Source organism: Oryzias latipes, chromosome 15 (assembly GCF_002234675.1).
Source record: "Oryzias latipes chromosome 15, ASM223467v1".
NCBI lineage: Eukaryota > Metazoa > Chordata > Actinopteri > Beloniformes > Adrianichthyidae > Oryzias > Oryzias latipes.
This window is the reverse complement of record NC_019873.2, coordinates 14,248,794-14,276,709: the sequence shown is the minus strand read 5'-3', so window position 1 is coordinate 14,276,709 and position 27,916 is coordinate 14,248,794. Positions and strand designations below refer to the sequence as shown.

General features: G+C 38.6%; 2 protein-coding genes across 3 annotated transcripts in view; both read right to left on the bottom strand.

Moving 5' to 3' along the window:
- Positions 1-13,880, bottom strand: part of LOC101172602 (endothelial PAS domain-containing protein 1) — a 50,831-nt gene extending 36,951 nt beyond the window's left edge. The window contains exon 1 of the mRNA XM_023963599.1: positions 13,441-13,880. Coding sequence (XP_023819367.1) covers positions 13,441-13,466 — 26 coding nt within the window. The 5' untranslated portion in view covers positions 13,467-13,880. The remainder of the gene's footprint in view (positions 1-13,440) is intronic.
- A 4,016-nt stretch (positions 13,881-17,896) lies between these two features.
- Positions 17,897-27,916, bottom strand: part of LOC101172355 (protein kinase C epsilon type) — an 86,579-nt gene continuing 76,559 nt past the window's right edge. Inside the window, exons 12-15 of one of the 2 annotated variants that reach the window (XM_011484251.3) lie at positions 25,518-25,656; positions 24,634-24,822; positions 22,438-22,584; positions 17,897-22,262 (exon numbers count right to left, since the gene is read on the bottom strand). In XM_011484251.3, coding sequence (XP_011482553.1) covers positions 22,116-22,262; positions 22,438-22,584; positions 24,634-24,822; positions 25,518-25,656 — 622 coding nt within the window. In that variant the 3' untranslated portion in view covers positions 17,897-22,115. The remainder of the gene's footprint in view (positions 22,263-22,437; positions 22,585-24,633; positions 24,823-25,517; positions 25,657-27,916) is intronic. The other variant, XM_011484252.3, reaches the window with a different exon arrangement.

The window sequence follows — 27,916 nt, the reverse complement described above, 5'->3', positions numbered from 1 at the left end:
ATGTACCTTGATCTAGGAGTTCACCTTTAATGTCTTTGGAGGTCGTTCTGGGCTCTTTGGATACAGTTCCAACTATCCGTCTCCTCAATTTGTCATCAATTTTCCTTTTCCGGCCACGTTCAGGGAGGTTGGCTACTGTCCCGTGGGTCTTAAACCTCTGAATAATATGTGCCACTGTCGTCACAGGCACTTCAAGCTGCTTAGAGATGGTTTTATAGCCTTCAGTAAATTTAATTTATTGTTACTTTTGAACGTTTCAAGTCATTTCAGTGAGCATTGTGGACTTTCTTTCTTTAACTGAGGGGTACCAACAGTTTTGTCCACCACTGTATAATGTGACTGGCACATTATAGGCTTCAAATCTGTACCCTATAGAGAATTATAGTCTACAGTACTAATTACCCCTATCTAATGTTTAATGTGATTAAATGGTTAGCTATTTCTAAAAAGGTTTTAAAAAATTCATACATTTCCCTGGGCTCCAAAAAACTTTCACAATAAGAGTCTGAAAGAATTAGGGATCTTTTGTGTATTGTAAATAAAATCTCAACAGGGAGTGTTTAGGTGACCCTGTTGCTGCTGGCAGTAGAGGCTCAGTTTCTCTGTGCTATCATCCCCCTGTCATTTTATCTAAACCTTTAACCTAACACCTATTCAACACAACACCAACACTGCAGCCTTATGCCCGGTGCATAAGTCTAAATAATAAAGGGTTTCATGTTTGATAGAACCTGAAAAGAAAAGCTTGGAGGCTCTTTAACTCCCCTGTCCTCTCTGAGTTGGATATAATTTTTCTCCTGACAAACAAATATGAACATTTTAATAACGCTGCCACACCTTTTTTTTCTCAATCTGTCAATTAAATCTCAAAATATATATTTGAAGTTTAAATAAATGAAAAGGTTAGTTGTTTTTGTTTACTGACCTAACCTTATTCTACCGCTGTCATTTTGATTGGCCTAGTTAGCAAACATTAATATTGGGTCTTTAACAAACCCGAAGACTTTGATCAACACTTTAGTACCTTCTGCTGTCTTCACTTTAAGCCTCAATCGTGCATGCGAACCGTCTGCTCAGGCTTTACACATCCTCGCAATCGCACTAAACACAGGCAGAGAAAACAGGTCCTGACCCCTAGTGTCCATGTGATTGTTGTGATAACACAGCAAGAGGTGCTTATAGGAAACAGATCCTGAAACCAGAGCAGGTGTGTGTGTGCGTGCGTGTGTGCGTGTGTGTGTGTGTGTGTGTGTAGAGGTGGGGAGGGGAGGGAGCTTCACAACAGTTCTGCATGGATCATTTGCTCCCCAGCTCTGTAACAAAAATGTTCTAATCAGTTTGTTGTCGTTTCCATCACTCTCACTGAGAACAGATGTACAGATTTCAATGACACTGACTGAAACCTGAGAATGTGACCACACCTCTGCCCACTTTTTAAGGAACACTGCACTTGTTTGAAGATCCTATCATTCCTGGAAGCAGCTGGAACTTGCAGGCCTCGCTTCAGCAGAACTTCTAAACAGTGTTGGAATAGAAGTTGTGTTGAATTTCCATGAGAGTGCACGCAGGAAGAAAAAGTCTTTGCATGCTTTTGTTGTAGCTGTTTGCTAACAATGAATATCACAGTTTGATCCAAACAACTAGATTTTACAAAATGTTGGTCTATTTCTGATGTGTTTGGCTTCTTATTGACAAATTGAACATTTCATTTTTCTATGGGAAGGTTGAAAAGTCTACTCACGCCCATTCATACGCGCGCACACACACACACCAAAACCTATGCAAGCTCACACACCTTTCCTTGCTTACAGCGGGTCTTCCTGTAGCTGTGGCGCCTGGCTGAACACAAACACAGAGCAACAATACAGCGCAGGCTAATCTGTGATCCTGAGGAACAGAGAGTTCTGGAAAAACAGTCAAACACACACATATACACACGCACACATTTACACACTTGAGCCAACAAACAGCCATCCCAGACAGGGGCCCCGACTTTGGCTCAATCAGGGGAAGAACGATGCAGGAGATTGCTGATGATTCTGATAGTCCATGAAAGACACACACACACTGAGAAACACACGCACACACACACACACACTCTGGCACAAACAAACAAACCAGCCCACAGCCCGCTGATGGTCGGGATAGACTGGCTGATTGAAAGAGGCACAGAGGGGATGCAGATAGGGGGGGGGGGGGGCAGAGCACAGGTGGCGATGGAGGAGCGGACCCTTCTGCAGAATATCAAGCGAGTTGCCTAGATTCAAACACCCGACGTCAGAAACGAAACAGTTGATGCTCCATGCAGAGGCTCTGACCCAGATGGTTCACCCACATTATCAAATATGTCTGCTGCAGATTCTTTTACTCCTTTGTTTCAGCCTCCAACATCATTTAAGTTCACAAACAAGCACATTTACAGGTTGCAACTAATACCCAGATTGGTAGAGATGCTATATGGAAGAAAAAAAGTGCCAGAAAAAATTACAAAAAAGAAAAAAAAAGATCTTCATATTTTTCTTTTTTAAATTTTCTGTCATCTTTTCAGAGAATTTATTTTTTCATTTTTAAAACTTTTAAAATAATCTTTACAATTAACCTGCTTTTTTATTTCTTAGTTTCATTTATTCCTTTAATTGTGTTTTTCTAATACTCATTTACAGTTTGTTTTTACTTTCTTAAAATTGGTAAGCTTCACTGCAAATACAGTCTGCAGGTTTAAAGCAAGTAAAGGCATATGTGGGTTTTATTAATTTGCAGCAAGTTGTTAATTAAGCCAAAAATATAATTTATGGCTCAGGTTTAGCTCCGTTATTCATAGTTTTGCCAGTTTTTCTTTTTTTCTTTTACATTTGCCACAATATTGTAATTGTTGTGCCTAAAGGTGTCAAAAAAACATACATGTGTGGAAAACTAATGGGAATATATGATTCTAAGTAGGGTTGTGCCGATGGACGATATCATCGTCCATCGTGATGGGTGACTGACATCCCGATGGAGAGACCACCATCGTGATGCCACGCCCCCGCCACGTTGCGCGTCGACACCATAAGCCGCGGTTACATGTACAAAATATCTTGATGGGATCAATGGTCGGATTAGAATCCAACCGTGTACATGGGCCCAGAAAAATGTTTCCAGAATATAAAAACGTTCACTAAGGTCACAATTTCGGTCGGAATAAATCATTCGCACATGCGCAGTATTCGCACATGCGCAGTTTGAAAACCGGAAGGGGATACAACTTCCGCCGAGCGACTTTTTTTCCAAACTTTATTGAATGTAACAATTCAATACAAAACGATAACAGCACCGAGCGGCTATATATATTGACATGTCAGCTCGGTAAAATACGAGACGATCTTCTAAACGTGCTTTTAATAATGTTACGGTTATTATCAAACACCTGTTCGCTCATCATTTGAATTTTAATCCGTGTGGTCAGTGCTTTTTCTGAACGGAGCCAGGATTAGCAGTATGCTAACACGGGCTAACAACATTAGCTTTGGGTGGCGCTGCACGTAAACGTGTAAGAATAACATCAGCCTTTATTTAGTCGGGACACGACTGGAAACACAAATCCACGTGATTGTTTAAATGTTTTCTAAGGACTGAGCGACATTTCTGCTTTGATGCTCAAACCGCTGTGTGTGCTGACGATCCGAGCTGTGCTCAGACACACACTTTTAGACCCGGTTCTGAGTTCGGTTGCTTGTACCCCTAGAGCTGCGGGACGGATCGCAGTCTTAAATCTCCCACACATACCGCTCATGTCCCCCCCCCCCCCCCCTTCCCATCAAACACAAAGCTTTAAGTCCGCGCTCCGACGGTCCACTTCACTAATTAAGTACGGGAGCGACTACACTTCTTTTCTATCTTGCTTGTTACTTTTTCTGTTAAAGTCACTTCCCTAATTTAAACTGGATCATCGCGGATTAACCATTAGTTGGGAGATAAAATGAAAAAAGCAAAATAACGAATAGCAGTTATACAAGAACGAAAAATGTAACATCCCCCCCCCCCCCCCCCCGACGATGTCATCGTCCATCCCGATGGTTGACAGCAAACATCGTCAACGGCCAAATTAGGGGACATCGCCCAACCCTAATTCTAAGTAAACTAAAGTTACACAGTTACCATCTCAGTGGCCACCCTGAGACTGGCAAGATGTGAGTTCAAATCCAGGTTGAGTCATACCAGAGACTCAGTGTCTCCCTGCTTGACATTGAGCAATAAGGCGTTGGACTAGGGGGGTTGACCACCAGTGTTTGCAGCTCACAGCTACCCCAGGGGATGGGTCACATGCAGAGAACATAATGGGACTTTAGCTTCATTTATGTTATAAAAAAGCTCAAATAAATGATCAGTCATTCAGTTTCTTTAGATTTCTTAAATGTTTCAAAACAACAGTACCGTATAGTTGGGCCCTTCAACTTCTTAACTTTAGTCTAACTGAGTATTGCTCTGTATCTTAAAGAATTAAAGGTATCCTCGAAGGGCAGAACAGTGACACCCATTAGGGAGCAAAGATGTGGAAAGAGCTGAGACTTTTTTTAAATTTTGTATCAGTTTGCATCACAAATCCTGCATACGGGATCTGGATTTAGATCAGCCTCATATGCTAAATACAAGTTTGGGCAATGAGTGACTTTTTGGTAAGATCCTAAACTTGGCTGATTGAAAATGTAAATAAAAGTTCAAAATCTAAAACAAAAAAATTCAAGCATGACAGACTTATGAACAAAATATACGGTTTTAAGTTAAAGTATTAAAAAAAGTGTTTTTTCAAAGATTTCAAAGTTTTCCTTTCACTTTCTGCAGGAATGTCTCGACAAGACAGAGATATTTGTTAAACCTGGATGCTCACTCTGATAATTTGCTGCATTTCTGGGACTTTTTCAAGTCACTGCAACCTGTTCTTCTGGCTGCAAAAGATCTGATTTGAAGCCAGAACAGGCTTCAACAGATTTTCTGCCTCAACTTTTGACTTCTCTTTAAGGAAAAGAAGCTGCACTCCCTGAGCTGAGAACCATCTTCCACAGCTGATGAAAGGCAAAGCCGTTCATAGATGGAGGACAGATAGAGGGAAATCAACTTCCCTCAGTTTCCGTTGAGCACGGAAGCACTAAGCAGGTCACAATGAAATCGTTGAAAGATGCTGCTACTGTTGGACACTAATGTTTCTGGAGAGTGCAAGTGGCTTTCATGAGAACAATGTCATAATTGGTGGGTTCAGACCCTCGGGCATGCAGCGTCTGACATGTTTTTGTTGGTTTGATCCTGTAGAGCCCGGCAACTCCGTTTTGACCTTAGAAAGTGATGGTTAGGGTTGAAAGCTTGGCTCTGTGCAGCTGATTGACAGATGAAAGTGCTAAATGGGGCCCTGAGGGGCCACGGTGGGTGGAGAAGGAATTAAAGAGAAAGACGTCTGTGTGTCTGCTCTCTGGGCACAAAACACTGAAGTGTGAGGACACGTGTGCAGGCTTTTTCAGCATGTGCTACCGATGACCATACACCTTGAGCCCACACGTGCCTCTCAACGTACAAGTGTGGGGTGACGCATGTCGCGCCAAAAGGCTTTACAGTTCTGCATACAGTGGTGTTTGTTTTTACTTATACGTTTTCCATTGTTAGACTAAAATAAAGATGTTTACTATTTATCTTTTTTTAAAAGCTATTTAAAAAAACAATTAAAAACTGTTAAAAAAAAATTATAAAAAAAGTTTTTTTTTTTAAAAAATGTCTTTAAGTTCTTAAGGGTTTGAGCCCTGAGATTCAAAAACGGCATTATTTATTTAAGTTGGTTCTGACCTTGTTTATAATGCTTTATACTGCTCTTTATAACCCTTTCTTAAGGATGTTTACCTTTTCGTCCTTTGTCAAATTATGATTACTTGTTACACTTAGGTATTTATTTAATTGTACCTAAAGTTTATCTACTCTATTTTTTACGCCGTCTTTGTTTACTTCTTTTTGTTTAATGCCCTGTTGATTTATAAAGTAATTCCAAATTTTCTTGTCAAAAATAAATAAATAAATTAATAAATAATTCAATACAAAAACTACATCACATGACAAATCTAAGCTATTGGGTTACAAATAATACTCCACATAATATAAATGATCAGCTGTTGAATCTTTTATTGTTTTATTTAAGTTGTTATATTTTATCCTTTCTTATTTTTTTACTCATTCCCACTATCTTCACTATGCAAATGGGACTTGCGATGCAACAGTCCTTTAAAGGCTGCGTGTAGGGAAACTTTGACATGACGACTGCGTAGAGCTAAGACACATTACTAAGAAATGCGGTTGGTCTGGTTGGAGATTCTTCAGAATAAAAAAGATGTGAAACAACCACAAGAGAGCGAAAAAATGGGATTACTTGAAAAAAATGACCTCTTGGTTTAAATACTGGCGCTTTAATAAGGCAGTTAACTTCTGTGTGAGGTCCTGTGCTTCACCTTTTATTATAAAATGTGATTTATCAAGAACAGGCGACAGGATTTCGTTTCTCAGAGTTTTGCAGCTTTGACTGCGGAGCAGCCTTAGTCTCCCTGAAAGAGAAGAGGGGAAGAAGAGATGGAGCGGGGCCAGGTGACACAGTGGACCATGGAGTTAAGAACATTTGGAGGCAGAGGAAGAGGAAGAAGGGGAGCGGGCGGACGGGAAAGAGGAAAAGGCAGGGAGACAGAGTTCTGAAGGAGGTGAGGGGAGCACATTAGTCTAAAGGAGCAGGGGAGGCAACAACAACAAAGTGAGAAGGGCAGCTGGGAATCCAGGATGAGTTATTGTGATGTGAGCAAAAGGACAGAAGAAAGAGTAAAAACAAAGGCGCACAGGCTGAAAACATGGGAGTTGTGGGCAGGTGAGAATGAAGAGATAAAAATAACAAAAGGAAACATGCAGAAAGATGTTTCCCAGACCACCACCTCTCCCCTGCTGTTTTCCCCTCACTGCTGTGCAAGCAGCCTAAGGGTCAAACAGGAAGCTGGACTTTAGGAAGACCAACAGCTTTACGGGGGCTTCATGGGGAATCCAGACATCACAAATGAACTCTGAATAGACCCTTTTATTAGTTCTCTGATTTTTTTAGAGTAACTAAAAAATTATTATTTTTTTGACTTCCTTTTCTATATTGCAAAAAATGAAAAATCTGAAGGCTTGTAGTACAAAAATCTAATAAATTGAAAGCTTTCAGTTTACAGAACTTGGATGAATAAGTTTACAAAAAATGTTTAAAATTACAAGCCTGTTTGAAGAATTCCCACTAATAGTACAAGAATTAAAAAAAAAAAAATAGTTTCACATTTTTTGGGGGGTAAAATTCCACAATTTTCTAATTGTTAAGCACAGTGGTGGAGGGATCATAGTTTGGTCTTCTTTGGCAAAAACTGTTTCCTAAATTATTTAAAATGGGGAAAAAAATTAAATGCAAAAAAATAAATAAAATTTTAGTACATACTGTAATGTTTCTGCATGAAGTTTTTGTTAAATCCGTGAGAATATTAAAGATTTCATTTCAGAATTCTTAAGCCTTTTTAATTAAAAATGTTACCGTGATGAAAGCCCGAAAAAAAAAAGACAAATAGTTCATTGATTGCTTTTAGAAACCATTTTTCTAGTCCTACTAAATTCTACACCCATGGTTGAGCTCATATCCTTCATCAACACTTCTCTAGTTAAAAAGTTAAATAAAAACCGTACTGTGTTCTCTTTTATTCTCTCTGTCTGTAATTCATTTGTTTACAACAAATACAAACTGTTAATCAGAGATTTAAACTCTAAACAAAGCCAGAGAAGTACCAAATATATAACAATTCCTAACCGTATAAACTCAACCTGACAAAGTAAAGAGGCTTTTAGTGTGTGATGTTTATTTCATCAGATATGAATAGGCAAATTCCCAAAATATGAGCCAAGATTGTTGATAAATCTTAAATTTTAAGCGACCAAATTTGGTTAAATAGGTTTCTGAAGTGCTTTAGAATAATGTTACTTTAGGGGAGGCAATAAATTCAGTTCAGACCTGTTATCTGTGGCAAAGTTCAGCTCAGGTCTGGGAGTCATTATGGGTGGCGACAGAACTTCTTGTAAGCCATCAAACTGATCCCAAATGGGAAATTCTGAACAAAGCAATTAGCTCTGCCTTACTAACAAGGAAGAGCTGCAGCGGAGCTGAAGACGACTTTTGCCGTTGACTTCCTTCCATGAATGGCCTTCAAGGAAGTCGGCTTTATTTTCAGGAAACATACAGTTTGGAGGAGCAAACACTTGTTAAGAAAAAAAAAAAAATCGTTGAATCTGAGGTGTTTACAAGAAAACATGAAAAATGCCTTTAAATAGAGAAGGAAGTGAACATATTAGGAAGAAAAGGCAAATTAAAAGTTTTCTATGATGAAAGCTTGTAGAGAATCCTCAGTGTAAACAGCATCTGATGTTGGTGGATCACATCACATGAAAGTCTTTAACAGAAACAAGCAAGTAGCAAAACCCAGAACTCGCCTGAAGCTCAGCACTGGCTTCAATAAAAACCCATGTTTGGTCACAGTTAACTTTCCCGGATTTGAGCTCCGTTCTCTCCGTCTCTCTTCCTTTGTGTGCCACAGGGCAGCTTGAGCTGCTATTGGAGGTGGCGTGATGTTTCGGTGGCTATGGGAAACCAGACTGGCACACAAAAGAAGGATCTGGCGGGCTGCGCCAAGCAGGCTTCAGCTTGCATGTGAAGTGCTGAGTTGACAGGCCTGTCGGGTCAGTGGCGCTGCTTCTGGTTTTCTGCTCATTCCAAGTGCATCTGGATCACCTCTGATCACCATCTTGTGTCGCAACTTTTTATTAGAGGAAGGAGGGAAGGGATCCCTCTTTCATCTGGACACCCCTGAGGTTTCTTCTTCTTTTTTCTCCTGGAATCGGTTTTTTAGGAGTTTTTCCTTACTAATGAGGGTCTAAGGGCAGAGATGCCTAGTTTAACTTAGTCTGTTTAGTTTAGTTTAGCAATCAGCTATTGTATTTTACTGTATAACCGATTTTATGTTTTGTACAATGAAGCCTTTTGAGACAAGTGTGTTGTAATATTGGGCTATATAAATATAATTGAATTGAACTTTTCTCACCATCTGCAAATTATTCTTACAGACCCACTCCAAAATAAATCATGTATTTGGTGTTTTTTTTTACATGTTCTTGTGGGACATTTTCTGATGATAGGGGACATTTATAAAGAAAATTAAGCCTAAAATTGGGTTATAGAGTATTTCTATATTCAAATGGTTGTGAATCGGGAGCAGATAAAAAATACAGAGGGAAAAGGCTTGTAGCTGTGACGTGAGTGCTACAGTTGGCAGGCCACAAGCTCCCTGCTCTGTTTTATTCTAACGCACTTGCAGACAAATAGATCCATGAATGTCTTTGTTTTCCTCATCCGGGCCGGTATCTGCCTCAGAACTGTACGGCTGGATAGCTCTAATATTGCTTGCCACTGGTAATGTTAGGTGGGGGAGGTGAGGGCCTGTAAGCTAGCAGGAGAGAGTGTAGACAAAAGGATGATGGGAATTGTTGGCAGGCTTACACCACCTTCAACTAAGAGCCAAATATCTAATAAACTAGTGAAATCATGTCCTAGAAAATGACAGTTTTTTTTGATTTTGGCTAAAAATCTAAGTCCCTGATTGGTCAACGTTCAACCTGGTTTAACTTTCAACGCACATTCAGTGGCCGCGCATGTTGTTCCTAGAGCCCGAACACGGTCTCAAAAATGTGCGTAGCTACACGCGAATGCCAGAGTTTTGAACGCAGCAGCCCAAAATGCACATTTACGCGTGTTAACATAGACATAGTGGCCATTTGAACGCGTGTTGCTGAGGGTGGTGTGAATGTAGCTTGACACAAAGACACAACACAAATCCAATACTGAAGCGTTTTAAACCCACAATCGGTGCTCTACGTTGCCTTTCAACAGTTGCAACACATAAGGAAAAACCAGCTCAATCAGTATCAGTGCAACACAGGGAGAAAAAGAGAGCGCATCCACACATTTTAAGGAGCAATATGAAATACTTTTCTGCGGAGATGCCTATAAGGAGTAGGTCCAGTGTGATGCTAAGTTTCCCCCTACTTTTAATGATCTTAAACACTCAGGAAACACTCAAGACTTATCACTATTTACACACGCCATGCATTTCCTCTCATTATGATAATACAGCATGCCTTCATCTAACTTGGTTTTTTCTCTTTTTACACTGTTAGATCCCGTTTTCTGGTGAAGTTTGGCTGTTGTGAAATAGAGTTCCAACATATACAATTACAGCCCTCCTGACAGGAATAACAGCTCGAGGTCTTTCACAGAGGCGGAGAGTACACCCCTATGGATTGCCCACCATGCAGTCATGTAACATATATCAACCAGGCAGCTGCCCCGGACTATGACCTTTGGACATTGTTTCCAGAATCACGAGTTGAGAGGAACGAGAGGCCTTCCTCACGCCGTTGCACTCATTCATGGTGTCAGCGCGGGTAAAAATAAAGCCGTTTTCTTGGAGTCGGCAGCAAGTGAGCCATGCAACAAACCACTCACCTGACAAAAGACACAAGGGCCTCTCGTCAGGAGAATTGAAATGACTACAATACCTAATAAAAGGTTTTAATCATAACCTACTGATAGGATGATGTGTCAGCGCTGAAGCAGAAAACGGAACTATCCTCCCCAGGACAAAACATTGGCACAGTAGTGGAAGAATCATGAAAAGGGTTCTTTGTGCAGGAAAAGCTAAACTTGAGCAACTTGTACAGGAATCAAACATGAACCCCTCGGTAAACTAGGGCATTCTAGAGGCCTCTATGCGGCTTTTATCCAACAGCTACAGCTTATTTTAAAACAAATGAAGCCATACAAGAACAACGATCCTCAATAGTTGTCAATCCACCACTTCACATTTGAGGGTAAAAATAGAAAAGAGGGAACCCAAGTCAAAGTCCACAGCTTAGCTTGATTAAAATGTCGATGCACGGACTGTGAACAAAAAAAGAAAAACAAGTCCTGCTGACGAGACTGAGCTCAAGAAGAAGTGATCTAAACTTCTCCAGTCACTAAGAAGAGACTTTTCTTTAACTTGTTGAATAAAAAAGGGCAGGAATGATGATCCAACATCCACTATATGCTTAATGATATCTACACTAAAACAAGTTTAACAAATTGCCATAAATCCTTGTCAGACTTTGATGACAGATGAAATTTTGACTCCAGGTTGGAGCTTAGACTTAAATGTGGCTGAAAGATCTTATCCTGCACAATTTATTTGATGTTTGCCTTCATCACTGACAACAACCTCAGCAATATTGTCTATTTATTTAGAATCAACCATCTATTCTGATCCAATTGCATTACAGGCCTTAATGTTGCATTTCTCAGAAGGGATACTTCAATTCCAAGCAGAAAGTGGGAAGAACCAGTTCAAAACAGCAAATTCTAACATTAAACCAGCAAATTTCATGTAAGGATGTGAGAATGGAAACACCTAAATCCCCCTAAAACATGTTTATACATAATTTGGATATAAAAGTAGATAAGAAATAAACTAATTTGGGTCAATTTCTCTCAGGTGACTTTTTTTTTAAACCAAATTACTAAATGCAACTTATTTACTAATTAATTTAATCATTTTTAGATGTCAGAAAATGTCTGGTTAGCTTCAAAAAAACACGACTAAATTAATTAAATTTGATTTTTCAAACTTTTGAGAAGAGCTATTGTTTATGATAAATCTAGAAAAAAATAAAATGACAAGTAACAGTATGATGAGACAAAGGGCCTTAAAACATTCTACCAGTGGGCTGCAACTTTGAAAGGACATTTGCTGTTAACACGGTGTGAAAAAAAAAGTACCATAAGTTAAAAACGTGCAAAATGTGAGCACAATGTGTGCGAAATGGCAAACTGAAACTGATAGAATTCCTGCATTAAATGCATTTGTGTGAGATTTAACAGAACTTTTTGCAACATTTCTAAGAGTCTAAGAAGCCAAATACTTTTTAGCTGTTTTTTTCTAATTAAAATAAGATTTACCACTTACAATATACCATACAATACCATATAGAGAGACATTGTATACATGAGATTCAAGCTTAAAACAAACCAGTGGAAAAGGCATAAAAGTTAGTCTCTTCCTTTTATTTTAAATAGGTAATTTATCCAAAAAGTAACATAATATTTAGAATATATAAAAATATATTTGATGGAGACAATTCATGTAAGTGGGGATAAAAATGAAGGTAATCACTATATCAAAATAACTTATTTCAATAAAAGCATTTAAGTTAAAGAATGTGTCCAGTTTTTGTTTTCCTTATTTTTTTTAAAACAATCTACTTTTCACTAAAAAATTTAAACATAAATCTTCAGATTGATAAAATGATTACCTAGCCTAAGTGCTTAAATTAAAGATAAAATAAATAAATCTATTATGATGGTGCTTTGAAAAAAAAAACTTTAATTGTGTTTTTCCTAACTTGCAGGTCTTTCAAAACATTTGCTTAAGCTTCTGTCTGCAGTTAAAATACTTGCTGTGCTAATATTTGGGTTGAACTGGACAGACGAGAAAGCCTTAAGTAAACACAATTAAACACAATTTCGCCCCATGATCTCTCCATTAGTCATTTGAATATGCAAGAAAAACTACAGACTCAAACTGTGCCACATTGATTGAAAGGATCAGACCTCGTCACGTGGGCACAGGTGAACTAGAAATTTGCACACGACACTAATGTACGCAAAAGTCCTTGTATATGCCCTTCTATGCTAACGTTTCTTGGATTGATATTTCCCAAAAAAATTAAGAAAAAAAATCCAAGAGGAAATCACACTGACAGTAAGGATGCCTATAAATTTCTGAAGCCATCAGCAGTTATTGTCCTTTTACAGACATCTTGGATTTTTCAAAACCAGAGGTGAAGGATACAAATATTACTTTTCTGCTTATAATTGACTATTAACATTTTGAATAACTAAAACTAAAAATGATATTAATATCCTGCTTAAATATTGACATCCCAGTGTACTATTGTCAGTCCATAGAATTGGCAGGAAGGTAAGGTTTTATTTTGAAAAACCTCAAGCAACATGAAAAAAATACTCATTAAGCCATTCAGTGTGTTTACAGCGTATCACCCGGTAAACGCGTCGTTAAATCTGATTTGATTTTTATGTTTATTTTTTAACTACATCACGTTTTATAGGTTGTTAAGACCCATTAAAGCTTTACTAAATATCATCATGATATCAGGCCGAGAACACAGCAGCAACAGGTCCCTGCTTCTACCTTAAATACACAAATAAATAAATAAATAAATAAATAAATAAATAAATAAATAAATAAATACTATTATGAATTAAGAAAGTCAAAGCGCATGCGCACGTAAGAAAAACAGATAGATTTCTGCTCTTACCTCTTCTTTTCCTTGTCAGCTGTCATAGTTTGGCTTACTCAGACGCAGAGCAGTAACTCCACTCAAGTTTAATTTAAAAGTTAGTAGACGTATTTCTTTTTTTTTGGAGGAAAGGGGAGTGCCGCTTTTAGGCCAAAGAGCGCAGGTGAGAAGAAGTCCCTCTATGCGATGAGTAAGTCCATGGAACCCTGGCTGGAAGAAAGCGTCCGGGCTTGTAAGAGAAGGGGGCTTCGGGGGGGGGGGCGTACAGTCTCAGAACACTGCCGAGGATTGTACGGCCTCTTCTTTCCCCGCTCACAGGACACCTCTTGCAGGTTTGGAAGGGAACGCCGAGCCGCTGCTGCTGTCGACACGAGCTGCTTGTCAAAACTTTTTTCCCTCGCGGACTGACAGAAGTCCCCGCAGAAGCTGCGCGGTCTCTGACCCGAATGTCAGCTGGCACGGTGACAGCCGTTTTCCAGCGCTGATTGGCTAAAACCACAACAGGGATCCACCCCTCTGTAAAGAGCCCGCCCCCTTCCAGCGCGAGCCGAACTTCTACCTGCTTGTCTCTGCGGCGCAACAGGTGTGAGGAGCTGGGACCTTTTCCCGCCACAGCAGCTGCCAAATTCGACGCGTTTCATTAAAAACATAAAATTGTTCAAAGAAAATTGTTTCTCTGAAATTATTGTTTAAAAAAAACTTTTTCTAGATTAGAACACTAATTAATGAGTGGATATTTTTTTATTTCTTAGAAAATAACATTTTCCACAATCCGCCCAACAAAATGTATCATAACGTGCAAATTGTTGGAAAATAAATAAATAAATAAAAATAGTGGTGTTTTTTTCCTGTTAAACAGCAGACTTCAACAGCCTTCAAACTGTGTCATAAAAGCCAAAAACATTTTTCCTTTACAACCAAAACAATTCGTCAACCTCGAAATTTACTATTGACTTCACCAACTGTATTTTATATATATATATATATATATATATATATATATATATATATATATATATATATATATATATATATATACATACATACATACATATCAAATGAAGACTAAAATTAAGAGATAACAGCTTTTCTTAATATAATACATTTATACCATATTATACCATTATAGTTAAATACTGCTTAATTATTCATTAACTAACAATAATAAATTGATTTTTAGGTTACCTTAAAAATATTTATTTAATGCTAATTATTGCAGTATCAACATTTTATGTAATTTATTAATATTTTTTATATGTACATATCCTTCTTCCCCAAAAAAAGACAGCATTGCATACATTGTTCCACAAAGAATACAGATGCAGTCCCTCAGCTAAGTTGTAAACTTACAAACTCCTAACTGGCTCTGGCACAGTAGTCAAAGGTAGGACAGCAGGTGTGTAAGCATGGTATGAGATAAAAACTGAGGATGCAGCCTCTGATGTATCTGGACTTTTAGATTGGTATAGCTCCACTGCAGTAACCTTTGTGATCCACTATCCTTGGTGATCCAAGACGGTAAGTGCAGGGGGTAAAATGCTCCTGACAAACAACTCCAGATGTCACTCTGGTCTTTTTCTAATTCCTCTTGGCCATGACGGTGTCTCCAGGTGGTTAAAAGGAAAGACGCATGATGACAGCAGCAGAAAAGTCAATTGACACACTTTGACTGAAGATGTTTCTTATTGGTGGAGACTGTTTTGGGGATCTTTTTCCCCATGGAGAGTTCAGCTTGGCTGACTCCAGTAGTGATGCAGGGTGTTGAACATATGAGGGCAAGACGTTTCTTTGCTGTTGTTACTGTTTTCTCTCCATGGATGTTTCCTTGAGGCATGGTGCAGATTCATGATGGCATTTTGCAGTTTGCAGTTGTCTATTGTGGCAGCTTTAACTGTTTTTGAAAAACCGCAAACAATATATAAAAAATACTTACTCATAGGAGCTTTAGCTCCAGTGTTGGGATTCTTTGGACTACTTCAACTCTTTAAACGTTGGAAGTTGAAGCTGGCCAATTGCCTCCACTGGGACTCAGCCTCATCCAAAGTCGTCAAAGGAATCGAAGTTGGCTTTGTCTCAAGTAGAACTTTTGTTTGTTAAACTTGAGGCCAGCTGACTTGATACAAGGAAACTGTCCAGATAGATGTCCTGTTCTTCCAATAAAATGTGCAGTCTTAAATGTCTTGCTTGTAGTCGTCCTACAATTGGAGAGCTCATACAGGATTTGGAGAGAACTCTGAGACTTCTTCCTTGGCTGCCCTTTGATGTATTCTTCACCAGAAATGATAAAAAAGTTGTATTGAACAATTTGAATGACATCTCAGTCTTTCCTAATTCAGCTAACCTATGCTGTTCACTTCCTAATTCAGCTAACCTGTGCTGTTTCCTTGTCCTAGTCGTGTTTGGTTGGGCTACACTATTGTTTTCACCATCCTTTCCAGTCTGGTCATTCCATCAAAGGAAAAGTTTGTGGTTGGATTAAACTTAGCCACCATGCTTTGTTGTCTATCTGTGGTGATGGTACATGAGCATCTCCTGACCCCATAATGGGAAAACTAGTTATTGACTAAAGGAAGATCTTGCTACAGTATACTGTACATAAAGTGAAGCCTGACTCCACAACAGACCGCCGGCAGACCTCATTCCCCTTTAGGTTCTCTGGGAAAGGATAAATATCGTCAACAACTTTGCTTTTGACTTCACTATATATGTCTTGTCTGGTGCATTTTAAGTTTTAGTTTGTAGGTTGTCTTTTGGTGTCACATTACTTACAGTTCCCAAATTCTGAGCAGAAATAACTTATGAGTGAAGCCAGTTGAGACAACCGTGTTGTAATATTGGGCTATATAAATAAAACTGAATTGAATTGAATGAGCAACAGTTCTTTCCAAACTTGTATTTGTACAAAAAAATATTTAATATATCTGTTTCACAGCTGAGTATAGAAGTATAGATTTTTGTTTTACCTGTAGGAAGTGGAACTTCTACAGCTACTTTGTAACATTTTCAGGTCAACGTGGACCAAAACCACAGAAGAATTCTTTCACCTTCCACAGATTATACTCTATTCCTTCAAAGATTCCCAACTGACAAACATGAACTGGAAGAAGAGCCATTACATGTGTTTGCAAAGATAACAGCTTGTCAAATTCCGTATCTACTGACGAAAGTAGATAGTACGTGTCCTCTTTAACCTCTTTTAGCAAAAGAAGCCGACTTTGTTTTTAAGAAAAGGGCCTTTTGACCATTAGGGTCAAAGCTCTACATTTTGACCTTAATGATCTATAGCCTACTAAACTTTAGTGTTCTTCTCTTGGAGGAAAAACCCTATAGGCTAAAAGTGCATTTTGCAGTTGGGCAGGGTCTAATAATTAGCTTAAAAAGAAAACATTCTTTTAAAAAAATTGTTTAGCTACTTGGATGACTTCTGGACAGGAGTTAATAAGTAAGGAACTGATCTAGTTTACATTTATCTCTGCATTTTATTGATCATGTTCACATCTTGACTGAACTCAATTTCTGTCACAGTGAAAAATGATCTAAAACCTCAGAACAGAATCTTTACTAGTTAGTTGGGAATCTTGCAATAATGATAGCTTTCTGAAAAATGGTACAAGCAGGATTCAATTAACAGGATGAACCTGTTAAACTTAGATCGACTAACAAATCCTAACTCTCTGGTTTCTGACTTGACAAGTTTGGATGCCTAATGTGTTAAGGGGCAGAAGAGTTCAGGCAGTTTTTTAAATTAGAGCCAACGGCACATGCAGGTTTCCCACTGACTGCTGGTGCGTAAAAAAATGTGTCTTTAAAAGAGATAAAAAGTCTCTTTGTATTAATGCAAACTGTGATGGAATGCATTCACGGGTGAAACTGTAAGTTGTCCTCTCATGATTTTTCACATAGTGCCAGCTTTAAAATGAAAAAAAATACAGTTTCCACAAAATGTTAATCTCAGCCCATAATACATCTGCAGAAACACTCTTCTGTATTTGATATCTGATCCTTCACATAATGTGTTTTTTCAGTAAGTTTTTCAAAGTAAAAGCTTCACTTTCCCAGCAATAACACTGCGTTTTAAAGTAATGTTTTTTAAACTTGTGAGTCTCTGATGCTAAAGCTTTACTTAAATATTGGATTTTTAAAAAGTTGATTGAGGCTGGAGCAGAAGCAAAGCTACGTCAAAACTATGCTCTAGGCGTCAGTATAAAAGCAGGATTTACTACTTTTTTTCCAAATGCAAGTCTTAAACTGCTTTTTTGCACTGTCGCTATGTGACAGCATCTTAAATATGTCAGATGTACAAGATTACGTTGTGATAGTTAATGCAATGCTTCCGCTAGGCTTGAAATGGGGGAAGTATACATCATAATGAAAAAAAAAAGAGAACATTTAATTTCATACACTATAATATTTAATTCATTTTCAAATTAAAATACACTTTAAATCCTTGGAAAATACAGTACATTTGGCACAATTTTTTTTTCCAAAACAAATACGAAGAGCATGAAAATAAATGAAAGAAAACACACATCAGATTGCAAAATATACAGACTAGGCTTCACAAAAACAGGGAGTGAAAATACCCCCAAACATAAAGTAAAATTCTGCATATGACTCATGGAAGAAAAATGCTTGACACTCTAGGTATGATAACACTGTTTTTACTGTTTGAAGAAAACTCCGTGCTGCCGTGTGTCAAAATTCCCTCCAACTCTGTCCACCAGTGATGTGAATATTAGACAGTGACAGCTCCTGACACGGAGGATGTTTGTGTTGGACACGACATCTGGCATTTAACATGGAGGACTTCTGGGACACATTGTCTTCTTTGGGTCATTCTGGGACAAACAACTTGACATTTTTTAAATGAGAGACTAAACAAAGATCTAGCAGGAGACATGAGAAGAAGGAAAGGAAAAGGGAAGTTCATAATGCTAAGGGCAGTCACTTCTGCTCATTTCGTATGAGTGTTGCATGGGCTGCTACAGTAAGCCGTTTTACTGCTACATGTTGCCCGTTTTGATGCTGCAACACTGCTGGAAGTGCGTTTGCCTGTTGTGTCAGTACCCCGGTCCAACTACAAATGCTATTCAGCTTAAAACATTAACAGATGGCCACTCAAACATTTTTGTGGAGACTTCAAACTTTGCTTCATCTAACAGTTGGCAAAAAACAAAATTTACAAGTTTTATTTTGAAAGGGAGTCATCAAAAAAAGGTTCACATCCCTTGTTTAGTGTAACGGAAATTTACCTCGCGACTGCATAAATCATTGAAGGTCATGATTAAAACCCTGCCATCACCACAAAGGTACGGCCTGCATTGGTTGGTTAGTAACAACTAAAATAATCACTGCTCCATTTTTCACTGAAGCAGACTTTCTGAGCTAATGATGTCACAAGGTAACAAACAAGAGGGATAGACTATCCAATGAGGTGTTTCAGACAGTTCAAGAGCTAAATCGTCTCCATTTGCTATGGACTTCAGGTTTATAAACAGACACTGGGGGGTTAAAACTCCCAAATGAACAATGAAGGCCTCTGAAGAATTAAGGAAAAAGCCCAAAACCCATTTTAGAAATCCCTTGCAAATAAGCTCTAGAACTATGTTTCAACTAGTTGTAGTCGGTATTTTAAACAAATATGTAGAACGTTTTCAGGTAAATCTCAAACTGAAGAAACAAAACCTAAAACCAAGGATGAATCACTGCATTTGATCATAAATTTAGCTTTTTGGTTTAAAAAGGACATGCATCTTTTATTTATTTGACTTTAATAATTCACCCATGACACGCTTCCTCTTTAAGTTGTTATCTTGCTGTTTTTAAACTTAAAGTCCCATTCCAATCAGCTTTTGAGCTATTTTCGAAGTGTTCCTAGTGGTTTATGATTATGGCTTTTTTAGCCAAATACCTGATATCATTCAGGTCATAGTTTCTGTAGAGCACCACTAGTGCAATAGATATTCGCCTCCTAGCTGTGGGTGTGACAATTGGCACGGAGCAACGCCCCACTTCCCCTTCCTTTTGCTAAGAGCTCAGAGTAGGAAGCCTCTGGTCCGCTCAGGGTATTTTTTGACGTCAAAAATAAGCTCTTTTTCAAACCGTATTTCTTTTGGTCTGCTCCAGATTTACTACGATTGGAATGATGACATACTCAGAAATGCAATTTTAAGCTTAATTTTCTTTTTATATGTCCTCTATTCTCAGAAAAATGCCACAAGAACATGTTAAAACACACACACACAAACATCATTTTCATTGGAGTGGGTCTTATCCTAACATAGTGTAAGTCATGATTTTTTTTCTAATCACTTCCTCCGACAATATTTAAAATTCAAACTGTGCTATTCCACGAAGCTGGAACCCGTTTTCTCTTCCACATAATCAACAGATTTGTTTTAACTCAGGAAAGAGAAGAAGGATGACAGTAATTGCGACTAACAGTTGACTAGGGGTTCAATGTAACTCTACAAGTTAGAATCCTCTTTTTTTTTACAAATACTTCTTTGGAATTAAAAAAAAAATTACATGTTTGTTGTTATTTTTTGTTGAATTTAAACAAAATGATCTCTTTCAATTAAAAATGCTGCTACTTGAAGTGCTTCATTATTTTTAAAACTCTTCAAATTAGAATCAATAAATTAAGTGCATATGTTAATACTAATGGTGCAACATTTTCTATCTGCAAAAGTGAAATTACACTTCAGCCCTTTCATTATATATTGTATGGCTTGCTGCATAAACCTCTAATGCTACAGTTCATAATGTCCTACTAGCTGAAATGTACATTTGCAGTACAGTATAGGTCTAAAGGCTATTAACTGATGCATAATAACTGTGGTCAGGTGTAATCCAACGCTGCCCTGACTGTTCCAAACACTTGCAGTTCAATACTCAAAGGTGTCTTAATCTGAAAGTGTGTGAGAAAAAGTAAGAAGAACAAACAGAGATGGGGAAGACTTCTAAGGCAGAAGAATGGAGCTAGTCAAGTTTGTTTTTGGTGAAGTCTGCTTGGTTAACTCATTTGTGAGGATCTGAGCAGCTTCTGACCCAGATAAGTGTCATAGGATCGAAAACCAGCCACAAGAGGACAGACCAACAGAACACAAAGACGCTTTAAATAAAACACAAATCACGATGACAGCATGAAAAGGGCTCCTAACCTTTGTAAACACACACACACACTGACTGCAGAGCAAATACATTCAGGTTAACACCTTATTCAGTCTCATGACACAGCACATTCTTCTACACGTATGATACGTAACTGTCCTGTGGAGTTTTTGTTGGCCAGGTCATTATAGTTACCACAAACACACATACACATGTACAGACACAAACAAGGCGTGTCATTTATCAGAAGCTATCCTGAGGCTGGGCCTGTACAACAAAGCAGATTCAATAGAACTTTGTTTATGTAGTTATGCTGTATAATAAAAGGCTTGACGTCTGTGATTGTTTCTAACTTTCTTCCAGCTGGATACATGGTTTGACATGTTCCAGTGGACTGCAGGACTGTATCGAAGCTCAACACGGTCATCCAGTTGGTTATTAGCAACTAATCATAGGTCTGATTGAAATGCAAATGCAAACAGAAGCTTAATTGTCTTCATATATGCCCTCTATCGTCAGAAAAATGCCACATGAACATGTTAAAAACACCAAAAACACTACTTTCAGCGGAGTGGGTCTTGAAGGCAAAATCAATTTACCGGTAGTTAGAATTGAAGATAATCCAAAGAAGACAGGTCAAACCCTGGTTTTGTATTTCCTTGAGCAAATAAAAATGAGCAGAGACGAGTCTGAATTTGCATCTTTCTGATTGGCTGAGCGTGCAGCAGCTTTGGTGAATCTGAGCTACCTGTCCAGCTTTGTCATACAGGCCGCTGGAAAAATCCTGCAATCGCCTCAAAGAGCTTCATCAATTCAGACTTCAGGGGTTAACTGTTTTCAGTTGGGGTCAAGTTTCACATTAGACTAAAAACAGTTTGTAACACTTTAAACTACAGACCTTCCCAGTGTTCAGCTACTCTAGGTCTGTTAGCCTGTGGCTGATTGTACTGACTGGATTAGGATGAAGAAATTTAAATCAATATTTTCACATGATAATGTGAAAACACAATGTGCAGCTTTTTCTATATTAAAAATGGCTAAAATAAGATAGATTAAAGCTTGAAACATCTCTGATGTCCAAGGTTATTGTCTCTAATTCTGGTTCCTCACAAAAATATTTTTTCCTTGCTTCTTTTTTCCCAGAATAAAGCAAACATGTGTTAATGTCTAAATACAATCATTTTTCCTTTCCGCACACAGGTTTTAAGGAAGAATAAACATTCTTGAAACACAAACACATGAAGGACACAGCATGTTCTTGTAAAGAAAGGAGAGTCGTCTTTTTTTTTCTTTTGAGGTATAAAGCAGCACATGCACACTTGAACCACCTGGCAGCCTGGTCTGTGTGTCCACCTCTAGTTTGGTTCTACCCGCCAACATTTCTCTTGCAGCTGGCCTGCACTTTCATGCTGCGAAAGCGTACGGTTTCAGCACACATGTACGGATGGACAAGCAACAAGAGCACAGGATCCATGAGAATTACTAATGGTCTGGTACAATTCCTGGAGCGCTGAGACTCTAAAACTGATGAGGAGGCTGTTTCCTTAAATGCTGAGATGTGCTGTGGACAGTCTCTGCGTTTAAGCTGCGGCCTCATCTCCACAGTAGGAGAATCCTTTGAACTCATCTTGGTTGATCTGCTTGACGATGGTGTCATCCACAGGAGTCAGAACAGGCTCCTCGCGCGTGAAGTCCTGGTCAAAGTTATTGACATCCCTTTTGGTTTTCTGCAAGAACGAAAATCATTAGGTTTGCAGCTTAACAGCCGCAGTAGAGCCACTGTGGCTGTTCGTTCAGCAGAGTCAGCGATCCTCTATGAATAAAATCAATCATCTGTCCTCCTAAAGGAAAGATTTCTTGGGGGGCAAAAATTTGGAAAACATGCTAGGAGAGTGAACTCACAATGCGAGGCTTGAACGGGGGTTTAACCTTCCTCTCCTCCAGCAGCGTCCAGTCGATCTCTCTGAAGAACGGATGAACTTTGATGGCCTCCTCCAGGCCCTGAGCCGCCACACAGCCCAAACGCTTGCTGGGACTTTTTGTCATGAACTTTATAAAAAACAGACAAAGAGATAAATATTAAAAGGAAAATGGCACAAAGAAACAATAGTGTTCTTTTTATTTTATTTTGAAAAAGCAAAAATCAGAATGTAAAAGAGCAGTCTAGAGCCACAGAAACACAACTAACCTGTTTTTTACATGCATGTTAGGAGTAAATGATTAAAAAAAGTATTGAAAAAAAGTATTAAAAGACTAAAAAAAACTACGGTTAGGTATCACCAACAATTTCCAGAATCTATTCGATTCAATTCACCAGAGCCTGGATTGATTCGATTCACGGTTTTTAGACTCTTTCGGTCCACTCGATTCAATTCAATTTTAAATTCATACAGTTACAGATATTTGTACAGAAATACAATAATAATGTATATGTTTTGAAGCTAATCATATTAATTTGATACAGTTCACATATTGTAAAATTGTAAAAACAAAATGTGCAGATCATTATGTTCGGCCTTTCCTGGGAGGTCAGTTTGGCCACTAGGTGGAGCTTGCACTTTAACATTACATTTTATTCCAGAAGATTTGAGCAAAAAACGGTGCTTTAGAGCATAAATAGTTACTTAAAAAAAAATTGCTTGAAAGAATTTGAAAAATTCATGCCTGTGAGCATATAAAGCTGTTGATGGATGTTTAGGTCGACCGAGCGTTAGCATTAGCTGTCCTACGGGAAATTCCATCATACGTTAGCATCAAGCTAGAGGACTTTGGCTTTACCGCCATTATGCGTTAGGTCACCAGAAAAATGCATAAATAATTAAATAAACTCTACTTTTATAGATCGATTATTGATTTATTAAGCTTGGATTGATTCAGATCGATTTTATCAACCCAACCCTAAAAAAAACTATTGATTTGTGAAAAAAAACAAAAAAACTTGACATGTATTTATGCAGGTCACAATGATGAGAAGTCTTCTCAAAAGATTCTACCACCATTACTCCTTTTTGTTTTTTTCAAGCTATCCCGCTGAATACTAGGCTTTCTTTCTAAATACTCTCATCTTGTGGTTGATGCTGTTTTAAAGTTTATTGCATGAAGAGGCACAAGTCTGGCGATTGCAGTGGAATATTAACTAAAGTTGTATTTTTAAAGCGCGTCACATCCAACACAGCACCAAGTAGGCTTGTCATGTGACTTCAAGTCCTTCAGTGACATGACATGTTCAATGAGAATCCAGAGTTCCGGTCAAATGACTGGTCAGAGTCCTACGCACAGTCCAACATAAACACATACTTTTTTCCCACAAGGCCTTTAAGGCTAACTGTCCACAAAAGCCAAGGTAAATCTTGTGATGGAAACACTGCATGTGTAAATACACAAAGGGCTAAGTGTCACTATACACAGAAACGTACACACTTATCCCAGATAAAACACACAACCAGCACAGAAAAAGAAGCAGAGAGGGAATTATCTGAGCTGAGGAACAGGAAACATGGATCAACAAATGACAGTGAGAAAGAAGCTGCATCCTCTCTCACATGTGACTAAAACAGAGGCATAGGATAACTGACAGCAAGATCAAACCATCAGGACCAGAGCAGATCAACAGAACCAAGTTACTTACAGTTCTGAAGTATATGTCATCTTTTTATTGACCCATGGCAAGATCTGAGGTTTATATGTCAAATTATGGTAAAATGTTATTACCGTAGTTTACTTTCAGTCAATCAAAAAAGTGTAAAGACATTTCTAGCTCGTTAATAAGCAGACCCTAAATGAACCCAAAGAAAAAGGCTCACAGCTGATCTTTTCTTCTGCTCCACTTGACTTTCAGATCTCAGGGTTGACCAACAGAGCAACAACAACTAGATAGGTAACCATGGTTAGAGGAAGGGCTCATCTCACAAGCTGCTGTTCCTGTCCCCAATTGGAACACGGTATGACAAACCTGATCCTCAAACAAGAAACCACATGAAGACAGCAATTTTTTTTTTTTTTTTATCACAAAGAACTGGTCCGGGATGGTCCTGAATCATCAATGGAACAGCAGTGGTCGGGACAGCTTAACAAGATGATGAGGTGTGAGTCACTGACCGCTCTCAGGATGGACACGGCCTCCTTGCTGAGCCACACTGGATACAAGACGTCATCATGGAGAATGGACTCGAATAGGTCGTCTTCATTATCAGCTTCAAACGGTGGCTGCCCGGCCATCATTTCGTACATCAGTACCCCCAGAGCCCACCAGTCCACCGACGGACCATAATCCAGCTCCTGAAGGATCTAGCCACAAAAGAATGGAACAAATCCAGTGAAATAAATCTAGACCAAATAAATTTAGACCAAAAACTGAGAGGTTTTAATTACTTAAATCTCTTAAATCCAATTACTTATATAAATTTGAAGGCTTTTAACCTTAGACATATAATTAAACACTGCAAAAGCTGAATCTTAAGAAGGTAAAAAAGACCCATTTCAAGAAAAAGGGTCTTATTTTTTGTCTGCAAGAAAAATAATCCTATTAAGAAAGTTTTTCAATGGCAAAATAACCTCAGACCAGTCACTAGATTTGATTTGTGCTTATTTCAAGAACATAATTCAAGTTTTAAGAATTCTTACTTATTTTAGTTGGCCTTTTTATGCAGTGATGGAGTTAGGATATGAAATGAATTCTGATCCTTCTGTACATTTGAAGGAGCTACATAAAAACTACAGTAGTCTTCATAATTCCCTATGAATGTGTGATTTTTGCCAGAACTACTTTAAGAAATTTTATTTTCAAGCTTATTACAAATGTTTATGCTCAACAAAAGGATCAGCTTCTTAGTTTTGCCTTAGTTTAAGCAAAACCTTTTGAAATGTTTTATAAAGGAAATTATGCTACACTAATTAATTTGCCTTGCCTTCTCTTTCTTAACCTTTAAACATAAAGTTATAGAGGAAAACTGAAAAATCCCAATCTCCATCTTGTTTTTTACCTCTGGCGCAATGTAATCAGGTGTCCCACAGAAAGTAGTGGTGGTAACTCCATTGAGGATTCCCTCTTTGCACATCCCAAAGTCAGCCAGCTTGCAGTGGCCTTCTGCATCCAACAATATGTTGTCCAGCTTGAGGTCTCTGCGGGGCAGGAAGTTTGTAGAAGCTATTGAAGTCATGGATGTTATAATGCATTCAAATATTCACAGGAATGGTAGCAGTCATCTCACAAACACAGATACACTGCAGGTCAACTGGAAAAATACAACATTTGACTTTAAGCCATACAAACCTGCTATTACAAACCACAAGTGATAAACCGATTTAATCTAGTAGTACACTTTCGGAGAAAAAGAAACAGTCAGAATTTCATTCCTGCCATTATGTCATTACAGAAGGTCAAGAAGGCGATAGAAACAGGATTAGATTCAGAAAAAAAGTTGAGAGAATAATAGACGTGAAGAAGAGTTGGGGAAAGAGAGAAAGAAAGCCGAGATAAAAGGAGCGGTGTTGACAGACAGCAGGGATGTTCATGAATACAGCCACTCTCAGCTTGATGGTTGATTGCTACAAAAATGTCAACATCTCCTGGAAGCAGCCACTGCAGCCATTCAGCCTAAGGTGTTTTCAGAAAAGACAGCCACCCTGACAAGCAGCAGAGCACACGAAGCATGCGTGCTTGTAAAGCAAAAAGCTTATGCAAGTGTTCTGTTTTAGTAAGCCCCCCCCAAATAAAAAAAGGAGGGGGGGCTTAGGAGCTGCAGTCATCTGATGATGAAAAGTTTGCTTTTTTTTTAGTATATTATGTTTGCCTCTAACAGGGGTTTCAGACTTTCTCTATTAGAAACATTTTTGAATTTTGTGATTTCCTGCTTAGGCTCCAGCACTTGTGGAAGTGGGTATAGATAATAGATTGATGGCTAATTTCCTGCTGTATCCTGACAACCTAAATGGTAAATGGCGTATACTTATATAGGGCTTTTCTACCTACAAGGCCCAAGGGGCTTTACAGTCACAGACCCATTCACCCAGTCACACACACATTCACACACTGGTGGTGGCTCTGCTGTTGAACACTGGCGCCAGCCTCCCACCAGAGGCAAGGTGGGGTTCGGTGTCTTGCCCAGGGACACATTGACTCATGGGTGTGCAGGGCGGGAATCAAGCCTGCAATCTTACGATCATGGGTCGGCCGCCCTGCTGCTGCACCGCGGCCGCCCCGGCCTTTTAAAGGTAAAAGAGTTGGATTTTGTAACAGACGAACAAGTCAAGGGCTTCAGCTTCCAGTTTAAAGACCCACTTCATTGAAAATCATGTTTTATGTGTTTTTTTATATATTCTTGTGGCATTTTTCTCATGATGGATACCATGTACTAAAAAAATCAGGTCAAAACTGTTTCTATTACCATTTCTTTATTGAAATCGTTGTGAATCAGGAATAAATCAAATTCGTTGAAAAAGCTTGTAGGTGTGACAGAAAATATAATAGGCTACCACAAGCTTCCTGCTCCGCTTAATTCCAATGCATCCACTTGTAGAAAAATGGATTCATGTATGTTTTCCTCATCCAAGGTGACATCTGGCTCACGATTTCACGGCTGGATAGCTCCCATATTGCTTGCCATTTTAGTTGCACCGCTAATATTAGGTTGGGGGTGCGAGGGGCTGTAAGTTAGCGGGAAAGCAAGTAAACAAAGGGATGATGGGAAGGCTTAGTTCCACCCATAACTCAGGTGAATTTCTAATGAACTTCTGCCGCTCTGCAGAAACCTTGTCCTAGAAAATGAAACTTTTTTTTTTCTTTATTTATGCTAAAAACGTCATAATGATAATTAAAATCCCACTGCGAACGCTTTTACAGTAGATCCAAAAATAATCAGTGTGGGTCTTTAAAAAATGAAGACAAAGTACTTTTTTCCTTTGACAACATCTTTCTGCTTTCAACTCTCATGTAAAAAAGGACAGCAGTCCACTTCCATTATTTCGGGTATCTGGGTACTGTGAAAAGATAAATCATCAATGCTACGCTAATGTGCCTCGGGTCACAAAGAATAAAAACATGACACGTTGAATGCAGCAGACCGTTACAGCTGGCTTCCAACCAAGTTCTTGTTTGATTTGCCAAACTGAGGTTAGACTCAGGTTACAACAGAAAAAAACTTTCACAAAAACAAACACAAAAAAAATCCTAACTCATAAATGTCAAAAATTCTACCTCTGACTTGAATTTAACAGGATGTGTTGTTGATTCAAGTTTTTTTCCGATTGCATTTTCTGTGATTTGTGCAACTGGTGCATATTTTGCTTCTATATTACTGCACTCTGCATGAAATCTAAAACTCCCGTCCCTCACCCGCTACCCAGAACAAATGCAACCTTGTGCTGCATAGCTGCCAGGGAT